We start from the raw sequence: 19,941 nt of genomic DNA, 5'->3' as shown, positions 1-19,941 counted from the left end.
TAACCGTTCTTGCATATTGTCTCCAATCCCCAAGTAACAAAACAACCAAAAACAAAGAGCAGCATAACACTAATAACAATATATGCATAAAATTATCCCAAGAAAATGTTTGATGCATGTGAGTGCTTTTGAAATTGAAAACTTGGAAACTCCATTAATAATCTTGAAGGCCCTTTGAGATATGGGATCCAAGATAATAATCACTACATGACTTCTTAAAATCCCTTCTACAATAATTCTGTAATTTCATGAATGAAATTAAAAAAAATTTTTTTAATGATCCTTCATTTCTCCAAGGGACACTGAAAGAAAACCATCTCTTCAGATGTTTTACAAGAAATTGAATGAAATGTTAGTTTCATCAAGGTCAACAAATAATATTGAGAGACTACTGTCAGGATTTGAATGGTTCAATGCATAACACCTGAGCAGATGGTGGGTGAAAAGTTCTGGTTTTGATATGCTAAATATAAGACCGTTGGTTGCTCAGTCATGTCCAACTCTTTTTGACCCCATGTACTGTAGCCTGCAGGCTCCTCTGTCCATGGAACTGTCCAGGCAAGATACTGGAGTGGGTTGCCATTCCCTTCTCCAGGGGATCTTCCTGACCCAGGGATTGAACCCAGGTCTCCCACATTGCAGGCGGATTCTTTACCAGCTGAGCCACCAGGAAGCACAATGTAAGATATTAGGATCAAATTAGAGGTGTTAGACATGTCAACTGCAAAAAGAGGCACAACGTGAGAGTTGGGAGTAAAGTTTTATTTGGGGGAAAATGAGGACTGCAGCCTGGGAGACAGCACCTCAGAGAGCCGAGAAACTGCTCCACAGAGGTAGTGGGAGAAAGTCAATAAATATGCTCTTGGTGTAGGGGGAGTTCAACCAAGTGCTTATTTTACAAAAGGTTTTCTGCTGGTCCTGAGCAGCTGACATCACCATGAAAGGATTTAGTGCTTTCCTAGATATGAGGAGAAGCAAGGACTAGGATCATAAAATCAGTTCCTGAAAACATGCAACTGTCTAGAGACCTGTTCCACCAGTCTCCCGGAGCAGAGGGTCTCACTCTCCACCCTGACCTCCCTTCACGGTGTGTGGAAGGTCAGCAGCTGCAGCAGCACAGGGCTCAGGCTCTGCAGACGCAGAAGGCAAGCTGGCAAAATCAATCTGTCATTGACAGATGGTGGATATACTCATCCCTAGTTCAGGGACAGAGTTGTTGTTGTTCAGTTGCTAGGTTGTGTGGACTCTTTGTGACCCCATGAACTGCTGCACTCCAGGCTTCCCTGTCCTTCACCATCTACCAGAGTTTGCTCAAACTCATGTCCATTGAGTCGGTGATGCCAGGTCATCCAACCAGCTCATCCTCTGTCGTCCTCTTCTCCTCCTGCCTTCAATCTTTCCCAGGAGCAGGGTCTTTTCAAATGTGTCAGCTCTTTGCATCAGGTGGCCAAAGTATTGGAGCTTCAGCTTCAGCATCAGTCCTTCCAGTCAATTAGTTCAGTTCAGTTCAGTCGCTCAGTCATGTCCGATTCTTTGCGACCCCATGAATCACAGCACGCCAGGCCTCCCTGTCCATCACCAACTCCCAGAGTTCACTCAAACTCATGTCCATCGAGTTGGTGATGCCATCCAGCCATCTCATCCTCTGTCGTCCCCTTCTCCTCCTGCCCCCAATCCCTCCCAGTATCAGGGTCTTTCCAGTGAGTCAACTCTTCGCATGCGGTGGCCAAAGTACTGGAGTTTCAGCTTTAGCATCAGTCCTTCCAATGAACACCCAGGGCTGATCTCCTTCAGAATGGACTGGTTGGATCTCCTTGCAGTCCAAGGGACTCTCAAGAGTCTTCTCCAACACCGCAGTTCAAAAGCATCAATTCTTCAGTGCTCAGCTTTCTTCCCAGTCCAACTCTCACATCCATACATGACCACTGGAAAAACCATAGCCTTGACTAGACAGACCTTTGTTGGCAAAGTAATATCTCTGCTTTTCAATATACTATCTAGGTTGGTCATAACTTTCCTTCCAAGGAGTAAGAATATTCAGAGTTAATTTCCTTTAGGATGGCCTCCGTGCTGTCCAAGGGCTGGGAATGGCGCATTTCAGCGTTATCAACCTGTTGTTTGTATTTAAAGTCAAACAACTAAACTGGATTACTTATCCCCAAAAAATGTAAATAGAAAAGAGGAACCGAGACAAAGACCCAGCTTGAGTGGGAGTTAGGGAAAGTGGGAAAACCAGCAATATGGATTAAGAAATGAATCCTAAAGCAAAGCAGTCGATCCTAAAGGAAATCAGTCCTGAATATTTATTGGAAGGACTGATGCTGAAGCTGAAACTCCAATACTTTGGCCACCTGATGTGAAGAACTGACTCCTTGGAAAAGACCCTGATGCTGGGAAAGATTGAAGGCAGGAGAAGGGGATGACAGGCGATGAGATGGTTGGATAGCATCACTGACTCAATGGACACGAGTTTGAGTAAAGTCCGGAAGTTGGTAATGGACAGGGAGGCCTGGTGTGTTGCAGTCCGTGGGGTCACAGAGAGTCGGACACGACTGAGCCACGGAACTGAACTGAACTGAGACTAAGAAGAAATATCAAAGATGCGAGAGGAAAGTCAGGAGGAATGAATTTCCCAGGAACAAAGAGAGAAGGGGAGGGCTTCCCCAGTGGCTCAGTGGTAAAGAATCCACCTGCCAGTGCAGGAGACCAGGGTTCAGCGCCTGATCTAGGAAGATCCCACACACCGCAGAGCAGCTAAGCTCGTGCACAACTGTTGAGCCTGTGTCCTAGAGCCTGGGAGCCACGACTACTGAGACCACATGTCACAGCTACCGACCCCAGAACCCTGGAGCCCGTGCTCTGCAACAGGAGAGTAGCCCCTGCTGCTGCAGCCAGAGAAAAGCCCGCACAGCAGCGAAGACCCAGCACAGTCAAGGTAATAAATAAAATCATAAAACAGAGAGAGAATGGGATGTTGCAGAATATGGAAAAGAGCCACGAATAATGCTCCATGTGGACATTTCCTTTTTTGAATATGATTTCAAGGTAAATCAGTGAAAATAATCATTTTTCTTTTCCCCAACTGACCTCATCGTTGAATTCATCAAGTGACTGAAAAAATAATCCTTAGGGAAGATGTACCAATGGAATATTCCTGATGCAATTTTAAATATTAGGAACACTGAATTTAATCTTGTAGCTTTATGCTTCCCAGGCAGACCTTCCCAAGTCATCTCTGGGGACCAAGAGTGTCCCTTCAGTCAGCTTTGTTATTATGAATGTCATTATTTGATGATAATTTTGAGTCTAAACATCACGGGAACTTCAGAGGTTAGTTCCAGGCTTCAAAGATATGATAAGTAAAGCCAGGTTTGCCTTATACAGAAAGAAGAGGCAGGATGAAACGTTCTCTCAGTCCCAGAGTTGAATCAGATCTAGTTTGAGAAGTGCTTTAACATAGCGATATGCTTGAATCCATAAGTGATCAGCAAACCAGCCTGGGGATCCTTTGAAGACAGAACGCTGGCATCCTCAGCGTTTAGCAAAGAATCCACGTAAATCTGCAATGACTTGTAATCCACATGACTACATTAAAAGGTAAGAATCTTCTTCTAGACTCCACTTTTAGAAGCTTGGGGAAAACTCTAACTTGTAACCAGGACAAGCCTCGTGGTGGACATTGTCCAGGAACAGAAGCTAAGTATGGAAATTTTCCCAGAAACAAAGTTCAGTTTTGACTCAGAACCAGTGTTCTATACTAGACAGTTGAAGGGGAGTTCCAGAACACATGCAGTGAAATCCATGCTTTTCAGAATGGCGAATGGCAAGAAGGAGGCTCTGTCCAATATGGTCAAGGGATCGTGATCCAGATCAGACTGCTGTTTCAGTCGCTCAGTCATGTCTGAATCCTTTCTGAGCCCGTGGACTGTAGCCCACCAGGCTCCCCTGTCCATGGAATTTCCCAGGCAAGAATACTGGAATGGGTTGCCATTTCCTTCTCCAGGGGATCTTCCCGACCCAGGGATCAAATCTGTGTCTTCTGCATTGGCAGGTGGATTCTTTACCACTAAGCCACCAGGGAAGCCCCTAGATTAGATTGAGTCCAACACTAGCCTAACCTTGAAATACAGAGATGTCGGTCCTTTCAAGGATTTCTCTGGTTTAAAAAAATCCATCATCACAAACACCAAACTTATAGAGGTCAAAGAATTAGAAAATGTCTGCTTCTGTTATAAGAGGAATAGCTAGAAGGTTCCTTCTCATTAAGAATCCCCCATATGTGTATACCTATGGCTGATTCATGTTGAGGTTTGACAGAAAACAACAAAATTCTATAAAGCAATTATCCTCCAGTTAAAAAATAAATTTTTTAAAAAAAGAAAAGAATCCCCCATATACATTAAAAAAATAATTCTAATTACATGAACTTTTCAAAAAGCATTATTGGATAGAAAGAGATGTGCCTGAGTTTTCCTCACACACTGGCCTTTTTACGACACCCTGGTGGCTCAGACGGCAAAGTGTCTGTCTACAATGCGGGAGACCCGGGTTTGACTCCTGGGTCAGGAAGATCCCCTGGAGAAAGAAATGGCAATCCACTCCAGTACTATTGCCTGGAAAATCCAATGGACAGAGGAGCTTGGTAGGCTGCAGTCCATGGGGTCTCAAAGAGTTGGACACGACTGAGCGGCTTCACTAGCTGAACTTGACTTATATTCTTTTTATTACTGTATCTCTCATTCGATTTTGAGCTCTCTGAGTGTAGACACACTGAATAATTCTCCACCCTCTTCCCTCTTCTCCGAGAAACTAGAGCTATGCCTGACATAGTGGAGGGTCTTAATAAATGTTTTTACTATTTACTAAAATAGATAACGAATGAAAACATCCAGCACAGGGAACTCCGCTTGGTCCCTGTGAAGACCTGAATGGGAAGGAAGTCCAGAAAAGAGGATGTGTGTGTGTGCATGGCCGAATCCCTTTGCTGTACAGCAGAAACTAACACTGGAAAGCAACTATTTCCAATAAAATTAATTTTTTAAAAATTTATGAATATGAATATTGATTTAGTGAGTAGTTGGTGAGAGAGGGTGAAAAGAAAGAGCAAAAAGAAAAAAGGGAGATTATAAATTAGGGTTCCGAGCACTGACTTTGTAAGGATCTGAGAAAGGTTTGTGGCACTCACTCCAAGGAGAAAAAGTTTGTTGATGAAGGACAATTCGGACGAAGGGACTTGACTTTCTGGGACACCTACCAGTCGGCCTTACGCACAGCGTGCTGCTCTGTGTACTTTATTTTCGTGACGGAAGCTGAGATTTGCTTCAGCCTGAACGAGGAATTGTTCCTTTCCCATTTGCTAGCTGGGCAAGTTGGTTAAAGCCTTTAAGCCTGAATGTCTTCATCTGAAAAAAATACAGACAATAAAGGACTGAAGGGCCACTTAAGGGAGAGGATGTACAATGATTAGCATGGTATACAGGACCCAGTAAATATTATCTAGCATTATGCAATAGAAGAACAATACCTTTTGTTGAATGCTGTTGGTCTGAACAGTTCATTTGATTTACTCAAGGGTGTGCTTGTGAAAGTATTACGTTGAAAACTATTCTGTGAGATTGCCTATATGCCACCATTATCAACTTTCAGAAGCGAATTCCATATGACTCAAGGTATTAACAGAAAAGGGACATAATTTTGACTCATCTTTCCAGATGCTGCTGCCAGAAAATACTCTTGGAGTCTCTTTTAGAAAGTAAATAGTGTCTTCAGACACATAATTTTCTCAGATTTGCAGACATATTTAAAATTTGCAGTCCATGGGGTTGCAAAGAGTCGGACATGACTTCGTGACTGAACAACATAAAATATATATTTCATTTTATGAATTAATTTTATGAATGCCATTTATGCATCCATAAATTCATATATAAAACTCATTTATAATGACATATAAACAGCGTTATTCAAGAATAACACTTATTCAAGAATAAGGACAAATATATTTTTGTTTGGGTACGTCTGATGTGGAAATCCTCCAGCTGGTACGAGTCTCTCCAGGAGGCACAGAAACCTCTGCCCCAAGCAGGCTTTCAGCCTCTGAGTGAGAGAACATCATTCCCCCTTCCCTGTTTACCCCACAGTCAGAACTCTCAAATCAAGATTTTACTTTTTTCTTCAGGTGAGCCCAAATTTGTGCTAACAGGTGAAACATTAAGGTCAATCAGGCCATGCAGGTAAACCATGGTCCAGGTTAAAATCATGCCTCTCTAGTCCAGGAACACTGTAATCCAACATTTTTGGTCTCAGATCTTAGGTGCTCTTTTCCCAATAGACCATCTAGAGTTCTACCTATGGCTGAACTATAATCAAATAACAAAGCCACTTGGAAGTGCTGGAAGTGTTAGTCGCTCGGTGGGATCTGACTCTTCACAACCCCATGGGCTGCAGCCCTCCAGGCTCCTCTGTCCATTGAAATCTCCAGGCAAGAATAGTGGAGTGGGTTGCCATTGCCTACTCCAGGGGATCTTCCCGACCCAGGGACCAAACCCAAGCCTCCTGCATTGCAGGCTGATGCTTGACCGCCCAAGCCACCACTTCAGAGACATGAAGCACAGGGGAAGGCAGTGTAGTACAGACGAAGATTAAGCACAGAAGTCTATGAACAGACTGGCAAGTGCTAGCTTTCCTACTGCTAACTTACGTGACTTCAAAGCACTTTTTAACCTTTTAATCCTACATGTCTTCATCTGTAGATTGGGGAGATAATAGTACACGCTTACTAAAGTGGTTTAATGCAGGTGTCCCCAAGCTCTGGGACCTGATGTCTGATGATGTGAAGTGGAGATGATGTAATAATAATAGAAATAAAGCGCACAATACATGTAATGTGCTTAAATCATCCCAAAACCATCTCCCCCAATGCCGGCCCATGGAAAAACTGTCTTCCAAGACACAGGTCCCTGGTGCCAGAAAGGTTGGGGGCCACTGGGATGGATGAAGTAAGCCAGCCCAAGCACGTGCTCAACACTCTCACTTTGTCTAGGACTTACCTTGTAATAAATGATCATTTGTCAGAAGACAGAGCCCTTGTCCTCCAGGAACCTCGAATACAATTTGGAACAGAACATACAGATACAGTAAAGACTGTATATTAACCCTAAAATCATAACACTATGAGTGACAAAGAATCTTGGAGAAAGGAGAGAGATTTAAACTGGAGTGTTCCAGAAAGGCTTCGCAAAAGAAGAACATAACCTAGAATTTTAAAAGTGGGCAGAATCTGCATTAGGCAAAAGGGAGAAGTTTTCTTGCTAGAAAGAGAACAGAATCACATGAAGCGGAAAGATGAAAGATAGATAAGAGGCCGATGAGTACCACATGGTGCGGAGCAGGGATGACCGAGGGCCGTCCTCAGTGGGGTTAGCCGGGAAAGCCAGACCCAGGAGAGACTGAATAACCAGCAGAGGGGTGTGAAAGCTGTCGTTTAACAAACAGGAAGGCATTAAAAACTCTTAAGCAGGTGAATTATATGATCATGGAGAGCAAGATGAACTATAGAGAGAAAAGAAGAGAAATGGAAGATTACAAGGAAGGCCAATGGAAGATAACAGCGGATAGAACTGATGGGGCAGCGGGAAGGGACCAAGCAAAGGATAAGCGAAATCTTTTAACTGCTTAAGTGTTTGTTTCTTTTCGGCTGCCCTGGGCCTTCCCTGCTGCTCGCAGGCTTTCTCCGGTTGCTGTGAGCTGGGCTGCTCTTCGTTGCGGCGGCTTCTCTGCTGCCGCACACGAGCTCAGGGGGACGCAGGACCAGTTGTGGCCTGCAGCATGCGCAGTCTTCCCAGACCAGAGATCAAACCCACGTTCTCTGCATCGGCAGGTGTATTCGTAACCACTGGACGACCAGGGAAGTCCTTAATTTCTATTTTAGAGTTGATTAACAGTGTTGTGTTAGTTTCAGGTACAGCAAAAATGACTCAGTTATACATATCCATCTATTCCTTTTCAAATTCTTTTCCCATGTAGGTTGTTACAGAGCAGGGTTCCCTGTGCGATAGAGCAGGTACTTGCTGGCTATCGGTTTTAAATATAGCAGGGTGTACGTGTCAGTCCTGGGCTTCCCTGGTAGCTCAGCTGGTAAAGAATCTGCCTGCAATGCAGAAGACCCCAGTTCAATTCCTGGGTCCAGAGATCCCCTGGAGAAGGGATAGGCTACCCACTCCAGTATTCTTGGGCTTCCCTAGTGGCTCAGACTGTAAAGAAATCACCTGCAATGTGGGAGACCTGGTTCTATCCCAGGGTCAGGAAGATCCCCTGGAGGAGGGTATGGCAACCCACTCCAGTGTCCTTGCCTGGAGAATCTCATGGACAGAGGAGCATGGCGGACTGCAGTCCACGGGGTCACAAAGAGTCAGACACGACTGAGTGACTGAGCACAGCACATGTCAATCCCAAAGTTCCAGTCTACCCCTCCACCCCCTGGTGTGTTCTCTGTGAGTCTGTTTCTGTTTTGTAAATAAGCTCATTTGCATCATTTTTTAAGATTCTGCACATAAGTTATATCATATGATATTAGTCTTTAGAGATGAGAAATTCTGAAGGACAGTATCAGTGTTTAGGGACAAATAAATACTGATATTATTGGATAAAGGAGAGGAAGCAAAACAAATCATTAAAGTCTCCAGGTTTTAAACTAAATTACAGAGTTTGTTTTTTTAATTTTTTCTGGCGTATAGTTGCTGTACAGTGTTGTGTTAGCTTCGACCGTACGGAAGAGTACAGCAGCTATTCATATACATATATTGCCTCTTTTCTGGGTTTCCTTTCCATTCAGGCCCCACAGAGCATTAAGCAGAGTTCCCTGTGCTATGCTGGGTTCTCATTAGGTACCTGTTTTATGCACAGTATCGATCGTATATGCCTGTAACCTATGGAGCTTCTGATACAGCATCACAATGCCTGGTTTTCTTTAAACTTTGTCACGTATCTACTTATATGTTCCTAAAACTTTTTATTTCAAGTTTCCCATGATGAACTGATACCCAACTTTATCTGTTTTGTAAATTTGAACTTTAAATTGACTTTATCCATTCGTTTGTTCAGAAATACTTCTTGAGAAATATTCTCTGCCAGGTACTGTGCTGGAGACGGGAGTTAAAGTAAAGGTCGTCAGAACCCCCAGCACCCAGGAGTTTTCAGTCTTCAGGGCAGGAAGGAAAAGGGAGAAAGCTGAGAGAGGGCCAAACCATAAATTGTAATGTCACATGCTCCGCTGTAAAAGGAAAGCTGCCGAAGTACCTCTGTGCATGGAGAAGTTGGGAAAGCATCATGTTAAAAGAGACATCTAGAATGGGGGGAAGACATGGTCAGGGACTTTGGCGGGGACCTACTGACCAGCACAAGGAGCTCCGCGCAGTGATATGTGGACGCCTGGCGGGGAGGGGCGTTTGGGGGAGAACGGATACACGTTTATGTGTGTTGAGTCCCTTCACTGTTCACCTGAACTATCGGAATACTGTTAATCAGCTATACCCCAACAGAAAGCAAAAAGCTTAAAAGAGATCCCTAGAGACTCCTGTCATCTTCCCTTTTCGTAGGTCCAATGTGGTACCCATGGAAGAAATAAATAAAACCGCAAAGGTGCAATTCTTCTTTCGTCCATTCTCAGCCGACCCTAAGGTCCAGGCGCTGATTTCTGTGGCCTTCCTGGCGATGTACCTGACCAGCCTGGGTGGAAATGCCCTCATAGCCCTTATTGTTCAGATCAATCATTCCCTCCACACCCCCATGTACTTTTTCCTGGCTAACCTGGCAGCTCTGGAAATCCTCTATACATCTTGCCTCGCCCCCCTGGCCTTGGCAAACCTTCTTTCAATGGGCAGAACCCCCATTTCTATCACTGGATGTGGTACCCAGATGTTTTTCTTCGTCTTCCTGGGAGGGGCTGATTGCGTCCTGCTCGCGGTCATGGCTTACGACCGGTTGATGGCGATCCGTTACCCTTTAGGGTACACCCTCCTCATGAGCTGGCCCTTGTGTGTGCAGCTGATGGTGGGGTCCCTGAAACTAGGGTTCTTGCTGTCACTACCGCTGACAGTTTTAATCTTCCGCCTCCCGTTCTGCAACAATAGTGAAATCTACCACTTCTTCTGCGACATGCCTGCTGTCATGCGCCTGGCTTGCGCGGACACGCACGTTCACCAGTCCGCTCTGTACGCCATCAGCTTCACCGTCCTAAGCATTCCCCTCTCGATGATCTTCGTCTCCTACGTCTTCATCGTGGTGACCGTCTTACGGATCCGGTCCACGGAAGGGCGCCGCCGGGCCTGCTCCACGTGCTCCGCTCACCTCTCGGTGGTCCTCCTGCAGTGCGGCTGCACCAGCTTCATGTATTTGTCCCCCAGGTCCAGCTACTCTCCTGAGACGGGCCGGGTGGTGTCAGTGGTCTACACCTTCATCACTCCCATCTTAAACCCCTTAATCTATAGTATGAGGAACAAAGAATTGAAAAATGCCCTCAGGAGGGCATTACGCAGGCTCTAGGTCGGGTGGTTCTGTGACTTATTTAAATCAGGACACTTCTGAGAATGAAATGGGACGCTGTTAATAATTATGCCCGGATGGTCTGCAGGAGCCAAGAGTGTACTCAACAGAGACATGGTATTCTAGGAGCACTAGAGGCTGTGGATGCTACCAACTGAAATACAGCTTTATCACACAGGGCAGCACAGTGTCCTGGGCGTGGATGGAGGAGTAGCAACATTTATTTATTGGACATCCACTGGGTATGAGGTACTTTATGTGGGTTCTCTCACTTAGCCCATCATAAGTATCATTGTCTTCTTTACTTTAGAAGAGAAAACTAAAGTGGCTACCAGAATATATACCAGGATGAGAACACAAGTATTCAGAAATCTAGACTAAGCTGTCTTCACACAGTCATGCTCTCCTTGTTCTACTCTCGCTCTGCCAGTAGGAGTATGTGTTACCTTGTACAAGTCTCTCTAAGCCTCTAGACTTCAGTTTCCTTATATCTGAGAAGACAAAGCTGAACTAGAAGATTGCACCTGTTCCTTCAAAGGTCATCAGTTCAGTTCAGTTCCGTTGCTCAGTCGTGTCTGACTCTTTGTGACCTCATTAACCACAGCACGCCAGGCCTCCCTGTCCATCACCAACTCCCAGAGTTTACCCAAACTCATGTCCATTGAGTCGGTGATGCCATCCAGCCATCTCATCCTCTGTTGTCCCCTTCTCTTCCTGCCCACAACCCTTCCCAACATTAGGGTTTTTTCCAATGAGTCAACTCTTCGCATGAGGTGGCCAAAGTATTGTAGTTTCAGCTACAATATCAGTCCTTCCAATGAATACCCAGGACTGATCTCCTTTAGAATGGACTGGTTGGATCTCCTTGCAGTCCAAGGGACTCTCAAGAGTCTTCTCCAACACCACAGTTCAAAAGCATCAATTCTTCAACACTCAGCCTTCTTCACAGTCCAACTCTCATATCCATACGTGACCACAGGAAAAACCATAGCCTTGACTAGACGAACCTTTGTTGGCAAAGTAATGTCTCTGCTTTTGAATATGCTATCTAGGTTGGTCATAACTTTCCTTCCAAGGAGTAAGCGTCTTTTAATTTCATGGCTGCAGTCACCATCTGTAGTGATTTTGGAGCCCAGAAAAATAAAGTCTGACACTGTTTCCACTGTTTCCCCATCTATTTCCCATGAAGTGGTGGGACCGGATGCCATGATCTTCGTTTTCTGAATGTTGAGTTTTAAGCCAACTTTTTCACTCTTCTCCTTCACTTTCATCAAGAGGCTCTTTAGTTCTTCTTCACTTTCTGCCATAAGGGTGGTGTCATCTGCGTATCTGAGGTTATTGATATTTCCCTCGACAATCTTGATTCCAGCCTGTGCTTCCTCCAGCCCAGCGTTTCCCATGATGTACTCTGCATAGAAGTTAAATAAGCAGGGTGACAATATACAGCCTTGACATACTCCTTTTCCTATTTGGAACCAGTCTGTTGTTCCATGTCCAGTTCTAACTGTTGCTTCCTGACCTGTATACAGGTTTCTCAAGAGGCAGGTCAGGTGGTCTGTTTTTCCCATCTCTTCCAGAATTTTCCACAGTTAATTGTGATCCACATGGTTAAAGGCTTTGGCATAGTCAATAAAGCAGAAATAGATGTTTTTCTGGAACTTTCTTGCTTTTTTGATGATCCAGCAGATGTTGGCAATTTGATCTCTGGTTCCTCTGCCTTTTCTAAAACCAGCTTGAACATCAGGAAGTTCACAGTTCACATATTGCTGAAGCCTGGCTTGGAGAATTTCGAGCATTACTTTACTAGCATGCGAGATGAGTGCAATTGTGCGGTAGTTTGAGGATTCTTTGGCATTGCCTTTCTTTGGGATTAGGATGAAAACTGACCTTTTCCAGTCCTGTGGCCACTGCTGAGTTTTCCACATTTTCTGGCATATTGAGTGCAGCACTTACACAGCATCATCTTTCAGGATTTGAAATAGCTCAACTGGAATTCCATCACCTCCACTAGCTTTGTTCTTAATAATGCTTTCTAAGGCCCACTTGAGTTCACATTCCAGGATGTCTGGCTCTAGGTGAGTGATCACACCATTGTGATTATCTTGGTCAAGAAGCTCTTTTTTGTACAGTTCTTTTGTGTATTCTTGCCACCTCTTCTTAATATCTTCTGCTTCTGTTAGGTCCATACCATTTTTGTCCTTTATCAAGTCCATCTTTGCATGAAATGTTCCCTTGGTATCTCTAATTTTCTTGAAGAGATCTCTAGTCTTTCCCATTCTGTTGTTTTCCTCTATTTCTTTGCATTGATCACTGAGGAAGGCTTTTTTATCTCTGTGCTATTCTTTGGAACTCTGCATTCAGATGCTTATATCTTTCCTTTTCTCCTTTGCTTTTTGCTTCTCTTCTTTTCACAGCTATTTGTAAGGCTTCCTCAGGCAGCCATTTTGCTTTTTTGCATTTCTTTTCCATGGGGATGGTCTTAATCCCTGTCTCCTGTACAATGTCACGAACCTCCACCCATAGTTCATCAGGCACTCTGTCTATCAGATCTAGTCCCTTAAATCTATTTTTCACTTCCACTGTATAATCATAAGGGATTTGATTTAGGTCATACCTGAATGGTCTAGTGGTTTTCCTTACTTACTTCAATTTCAGTCTGAATTTGGCAATAAGGAGTTCATGGTCTGAGCCACAGTCAGCTCCTGGTCTTGTTTTTGCTAACTGTATAGAGCTTCTCCATCTTTGGCTGCAAAGAATATAATCAATCTGATTTTGGTGTTGACCATCTAGTGATGTCCATGTGTAGAGTCTTCTCTTGTGTTGTTGGAAGAGGGTGTTTGCTATGACCAGGGTGTTCTCTTGGCAAAACTCTATTAGCCTTTGCCCTGCTTCATTCTGTACTCCAAGGCCAGACTTGCCTGTTACTCCAGGTGTTTCTTGACTTCCTACTTTTGCGTTCCAGTCCAATATAATGAAAAGGACATCTGTTTTGGGGTGTTAGTTCTAAAAGGTCTTGTAGGTCTTCATAGAACCATTCAACTTCAGCCTCTTCAGCATTACTGGTTGGGACATAGACTTGGATTACTGTGATATTGAATGGTTTGCCTTGGAAATGAACAGAGATCATTCTGTCGTTTTTGAGATTGCATCCAAGTACTGCATTTTGGACTCTTTTGTTGACTATGATGGCTACTCCATTTCTTCTGAGGGATTCCTGCCCACAGTAGTAGATATAATGGTCATCTGAGTTAAATTCACCCATCCCGGTCCATTTCAGTTCGCTGATTCCTAGAATGTCGACATTGACCCTTGCCATCTCTTGTTTGACCACTTCCAATTTGCCCTGATTCATGGACCTGACATTCCAGGTTCCTATGCAATATTGCTCTTTACAGCATCGGACCTTGCTTCTATCACCAGTCATATCTACAGCTGGGTATTTTTTTTTTGCTTTGGCTCCATCCCTTCATTCTTTCTGGAGTTATTTCTCCACTGATCTCCAGTAGCATATTGGGCACCTACCGACCTGGGGAGTTCCTCTTTCAGTATCCTATCATTTTGCCTTTTCATATTGTTCATGGGGTTCTCAAGGCAAGGATACTGAAGTGGTTTGCCATTCCCTTCTCCAGTGGACCACATTCTGTCACATCTCTCCATCATGACCCATCTGTCTTGGGTGGCCCCACACAGCATGGCTTAGTTTCATTGAGTTAGACAAGGCTGTGGTCCATGTGATCAGATTGGCTAGTTTTCTGTGATTATGGTTTCAGTCTGTCTGCCCACCGATGCCCTCTCACAACACCTACCATCTTACTTGGGTTTTTCTTACCTTGGATGAGAGGTATATCTTCACGGCTGCTCCAGCAAAGTGCAGCTGCTGGTCCTCACCTTGGACGAGGGGTATCTCCTCACGGCCACCCCTCCTGACCTTGAACGTGGAGTAGCTCCTCTCGGCCCTCCCCATGCAGCCGCTGCTCCTTGGGCGTGGGGTTGCTCCTCTCGGCCACTGCCCCTGACCTCGGGTGTGGGGTAGCTCCTCACCAGGGTCTTTTCCAGTGAGTCAGCTCTTCGCATCAGGTGGCCAAAGTATTGGAGTTTCAGCCTCAGCATCAGTCCCTCCAATGAGCACCCAGGACTGATCTCCTTTAGGATGGAGTGGTTGGATCTCCTTGCCGCCCAGTGGACTGTCAAGAATTTCCTCCAACACCACAGTTCAAAAGCATCAATTCTTCCATGCTCAGCTTTCTTTATAGTCCAACTCTCACATCTATACATGACCACTGGAAAAACCATAGCCTTGACTAGACAGACCTTTGTTGGCAAAGTAATATCTCTGCTTGTTAATATGCCACCTAGGTTGGTCATAATTTTTCTTCCAGGGAGCAAGGTCTTGTAGGTCTTCACAGAACCGTTCTACTTCAGCTTCTTCAGCATTACTGGTTGGGGCATAGGCTTGGATTACTGTGATACTGAATGGTTTGCCTTGGAAATGAACAGAGATCATTGTGTCATTTTTGAGACTGCACCCAAGTACTGCATTTCAGACTCTTTTGTTGACCATGATGGCTACTCCACTTCTTCTAAGGGATTCTTGCCCACAGTAGTAGATACAATGGTCATCTGAGTTAAATTCACCCATTAATTTTTACTTTTACCTGTGAACTGTATTTTTATTAATTAATCTTGATCATTTTAGTCTCATAAATATGAATCAAATATAGTTTTCTTTGTTTCTTTCTTTTATTGGCTGTGCCACACGGGCATGTGGGATCTTATGTCCCTGACCAGGGATGGAAGCAGAGTCTTGACCACTGGATCACCAGGCAAGTCCCCAAGTACAGTTTTCATACGACTCTCAATGCTGCCTGACCATAATTTATTTTACTAACGTACATGCAAAACTCTTTATTTAACACGATACATTTTGCTTTTATTGGTTTTGGAGGGATCCAAACTCACAAAGTGATTTTCAGGATTTATCTCATTCATCAGAATTTTATGTCATGGCCAAAATTATAATTGTATGTCATTTCCTTCTCCAAGTCATTGACAAATATCTAGAATAGGCCAGGAGGAATTCAGTCTTCCTCTTTGGGAACTGTCGTCCAACGAGATAGAAAGCCGCTCAGTGAATACCTTCTGCGGTCCCATCTCCATGGGACCTGCCCCAGGGGGCCGCGCTGTCCTGTATCCATGCATCTAGGTGACCTCTGTCCTCCAGGGACACGGGACTCGCTGGTCCCTGGGACGTCCGCAAAGGTGCTCCTCCAGGGACACGTGACTCGCTGGTCACTGGGACGTCCGCAAAGGTGCTCCTCCAGGGACACAGGACTCGCTGGTCCCTGGGACGTCCGCAAAGGTGCCACAGCTGTCACCCTTCCCTTTGGAGCCTGTCTTCTCTCGCTGTCCTAAGACTGACCTGTGAAGAAGCCAGAGCTAGGGCGACACCCCACGGAGCACAAACTGGATGCCAAGCTGAGGCTCCCTGGAACAGCCCCAGTCAAACCACCGGATGTCTGAAGCCACATAAGTGACCCCATCAAGACCAGCAGAAGGACTGCCCAGCTGAGCTGGCCTAAATGCTACCCACAGAAGCCTGGGAAAATAAAATGACTGGTATTTTAAGTCTGGAGTGGTTCCTTTTGCCGCAAAGAAGTAACCAATTCACCATGCAATCCAGACTAAACCATCTTTTCAAGAAGGACATCATAGAAAGCATATCAAATCCTTTCATACAATCAAAATACACTAAAACACATATAAACCTAGCCATTTAGAAGCCTTATTTTCAAGTGACGCACATTTGGCATATTTGAGTAACTTCCTATGGACGCTTGGTCACCACTAGTTTGTTTGTTGGTTGGTTGGTTTTGAAGAGAACCACTACTTTATTTTTTTTTTTTAATATTTATTTATTGGGCTGTGCCAGGTCTTAGTAGCAGCATACAGGATCTTTAGTTGGTAGGTGGGATCTCAGGTAAGTGGGCTGTCTAAATGGACTGCAAATTACAGATCAGAAATTGTCTCACCCCAGTCAAACACGTGGAGAATGTTCAAGTTTGTAATTTATAATTGGGCTTCCCTGGTGGCACAGTAGTAAAGAACCCTTCTGCCAATGCAGGAGACCTGGGCTCCATCCCTGGGCTGGGAAGATCCCCTGGAGAAGGGAATGGCAGCCCACTCCAGTGTTCTTGCCTAGAAAACTCCATGGACAGAGGAGCCTGGTGGGCTACAGTCCCTGGGCTCAGAAGAGTTGGACATGACTTAGCAACTAAACGACAACAATTTATAATTAACACACACACACACACACACACACAGGGTAATGGACCAGGTGCTCTCTGACTTTTGCAGCTGGTGTGCCACTTGTGCAGGATATGGCAGCTTGGTCTGTGCATAACCTAGTCCAACCACCCTCTGGTGAATCTTCACGTACCAGCTTTAGACTTCCCAGATTCTCTAGCCACTAGGATATTATTTACTTTCCACCAACTAAATGCAATCCCTTAAGATGTGAATTGAAGTCCAGTAACCTGGAGAAGGAAGTGTCCTGAGCGTGAGGCTTCCATTCTGCTGCTGGGAGTCAAGTACCTGAGTCGTGGTTCTGGGGTCAAACAGTCCATCTTTGGAGACTCCCTGCTCCCCCTGATGCTTTCAGTTAAACAACCTGGTTCCTCGGGATGACAGTTCCATGTTGTAGAGTCTCTCCTGGAGTCTGAGCCTAGAGCCCACCTCTCCACCCCTTTCAATGATTTTTCAGTGATTTACGGCTCACTACATTCCATCTTTTGGAAAAGGTGAAAGGTTGTTGTTGAATCACGCAAATACACCAGGATTCTTGGCCCCCGGAGGACAAGAATTCAATCCGGGGCCAGAGACGAGGCTTGATCGCTCAGAGCTTTTGTGTAATAAACTTTTATTAAAGTATAAAGGAGATAGAGAAAGCTTCTGACATAGGCATCAGAAGGGGGCAGAAAGAGTACCCGCTTACCAGTGTTAACAATGAAGTTATATACTCTCCAATGAATCCAAAGAATATCTGGAGGTTGTAAAGACCTCATCAGACCTACTCCCATAATTTACATTTTAAGATAACAGGATTAGCCAGAAGGTTTAATCCAAAGACTGTCCTTAGGCAGGATACATTATTGTTATATAATCCTAAGGAATGTGGAGAAAGAAAAAAAGTTTGTCCTTTCTTCCTCCTTGAGAATTCCAGACCCCTCTCTCCTTGGGGACCCCTAGACTCCCTATCAACCTGCCTAGGAAATGACTCTCTCAAAGGCAATGGCACCCCACTCCAGTACTCTTGCCTGGAAAATCCCATGGACGAAGGAGCCTGGTAGGCTTCAGTCCATGGGGTCGCTGGGAGTTGGGCACGACTGAGCGACTTCACCTTCACTTTTCACTTTCATGCATTGGAGAAGGAAATGGCAACCCACTCCACTGTTCTTGCCTGGAGAATCCCAGGGAGGGGGGAGCCTGGTGGGCTGCCGTCTATGGGGTCGCACAGAGTCGGACACGACTGAAGTGACTTAGCAGCAGCAGCACGTTCCATCTTTTCTGTTTAAAATATGGAAGATGGTTAAAAGCTAAATGCTACCCCACCATCCCTTCTCTTTTATGTACCATTTCTAAAAGGGTCATTTGTTTATTTTTGGTGGTTCTCGGTCTGTCTCTGTGAGTGGGCTTTCTCTAGTCGTGGCTGGGGGGCGACTCTCCAGCTGCAATGCTTGGGCCTCTCATTGCTGTGGTTCCTCCTGTTGCAGAGCCTGGGCCCGCGGGCGCGGGGGCTCAGTAGTCGCGGCTCCCGGCTTAGAGCGCAGGCTCGGTAGTTGTGGCGCCTGGGCTTAGTTGCTCTGCAGCGTGTGGGATCTTCCTAGACCAGGGATTGAGCCCGTGTCCACGGCGTGGGCAGGCAATTCTTTACCACTGAGCCACCAGGGAAGCCTGCCTTTTACGTACTTTTAAAGGACGCAAAATTTTATTCTGAGCTACTTAGCCCAGCAGCACATCAGCTAAAAAGGCTTCCTGGCCACCCTCTCACGCCAGAACATGTGATGGCGCTGTGCCTGAGCACCTTCTGTGCTGGAATATAACGACATCGCTGCATCTGTAACATGGTACTGCTCCTAGTTACCTTTCTAGGTACACTCTGACCGCTTGGGAGAAAGAAACTATTTCTATTAGCTTGGGATCCAGAGATTTCAAAAACATTAAATCAATTCAATCATCATTGATGCGCAGTCATTCTTTCAGGGCCAGCTCACCTCCACCACAAAGCCTTCCCTGACTCTTACTGTCTGTCCATCCTCAACTATGATAGCATCACTTTCAAGGGACAGTCTCACTTTGGACTCTGTTGTTAGGGAAGCATTTCTGGCCTCCCTAACAACTTGGGAGATAAAGTTGTGTTTTATCTCCCAAGTCAGACGCTGACCTCACTGATGCCAGAGACGATACCTAATATATCTTTGAATATCTCGTAAATTTACCAGAATGAACAATTGCACTCATCTCACACGTTAGCAAAGTAATGCTCAAAATTCCCTAAGCCAGGCTTCAACAGTATGTGAACCATGAACTTCCAGATGTTCTAGCTAGATTTAGAAAAGGCAGAGGAAACAGAGATCAAATTACCAACATCTGTTGGATCATAGAAAAAGCAAGAGAATTCCAGAAAAACATCTATTTCTGCTTTATTGACTATGCCAAAGACTTTGACTGTGTGGATCACAACAAAATGTGGAAAATTCTTCAAGAGATAGGAATACCAGACCACCTGATCTTCTTCCTGAGAAATCTGCATACAGATCAGGAAGCAACAGTTAGAACTGGACATGGAACAACAGATTGGTTCCAAATAGGAAAAGGAGTATGTCAAGGCTGTATATTGGCACCCTGCTTATTTAAGTTATATACAGAGTATATCATGCAAAATGCTGGGCTGGATGAAGCACAAGCTGGAATCAAGATTGCTAGGAGAAATATCAATAACCTCAGATATGCAGATGACACCACCCTTATGACAGAATGTGAAGAGGAACTAAAGAGCCTCTTGATGAAAGTGAAAGAGGAGAGTGAAAAAGCTGGCTTAAAACTCAGCATTCAAAAAGCTAAGATCATGGCATCCAGTCCCATCACTGCATGGCAAAAAGATGGGGAAACAATGGAAACAGTGTCAGACTTTATTTTCTTGGACTCCAAAATCACTGCAGATGGTGACTGCAGCCCTGAAATTAAAAGACACTTGCTCCTTGAAAGAAAAGCTATGAAAAACCTAGACAGCATATTAAAAAGCAGAGACATTACTTTGCCAACAAAGGTCCGTCTAGTCAATGCTATGGTTTTTCCAGTGGTCATGTATGGATGTGAGAGTTGGACGGTGAAGAAAGCTGA

General features: G+C 44.8%; 1 protein-coding gene and 1 long non-coding RNA gene across 2 annotated transcripts in view; one reads left to right on the top strand and one right to left on the bottom strand.

Moving 5' to 3' along the window:
- Nucleotides 1–5,129: 5,129 nt before the first annotated feature.
- The window catches only part of LOC101907407 (uncharacterized), a 37,870-nt gene continuing 23,058 nt past the window's right edge, over nt 5,130–19,941 (bottom strand). The window contains exon 4 of the long non-coding RNA XR_001501986.3: nt 5,130–5,402. This is a non-coding gene — a long non-coding RNA (uncharacterized lncRNA). The remainder of the gene's footprint in view (nt 5,403–19,941) is intronic.
- OR10V1 (olfactory receptor family 10 subfamily V member 1) lies at nt 9,613–10,542 on the top strand. Its single transcript, NM_001390588.1, has one exon. The coding sequence runs from the start codon at nt 9,613–9,615 to the stop codon at nt 10,540–10,542; it is 930 nt and encodes a 309-aa protein (NP_001377517.1).

Source organism: Bos taurus, chromosome 15 (genome assembly GCF_002263795.3).
Source record: "Bos taurus isolate L1 Dominette 01449 registration number 42190680 breed Hereford chromosome 15, ARS-UCD2.0, whole genome shotgun sequence".
Taxonomy (NCBI): domain Eukaryota; kingdom Metazoa; phylum Chordata; class Mammalia; order Artiodactyla; family Bovidae; genus Bos; species Bos taurus.
The sequence above is the reverse complement of the archived record's forward strand: the minus strand, read 5'-3'. Positions and strand labels throughout refer to the sequence as shown.

Excerpts from the sequence above, each read along its gene's own strand:
- OR10V1 (NM_001390588.1), top strand. The coding sequence starts at position 9,613 with ATGGAAGAAATAAATAAAACCGCAAAGGTGCAATTCTTCTTTCGTCCA.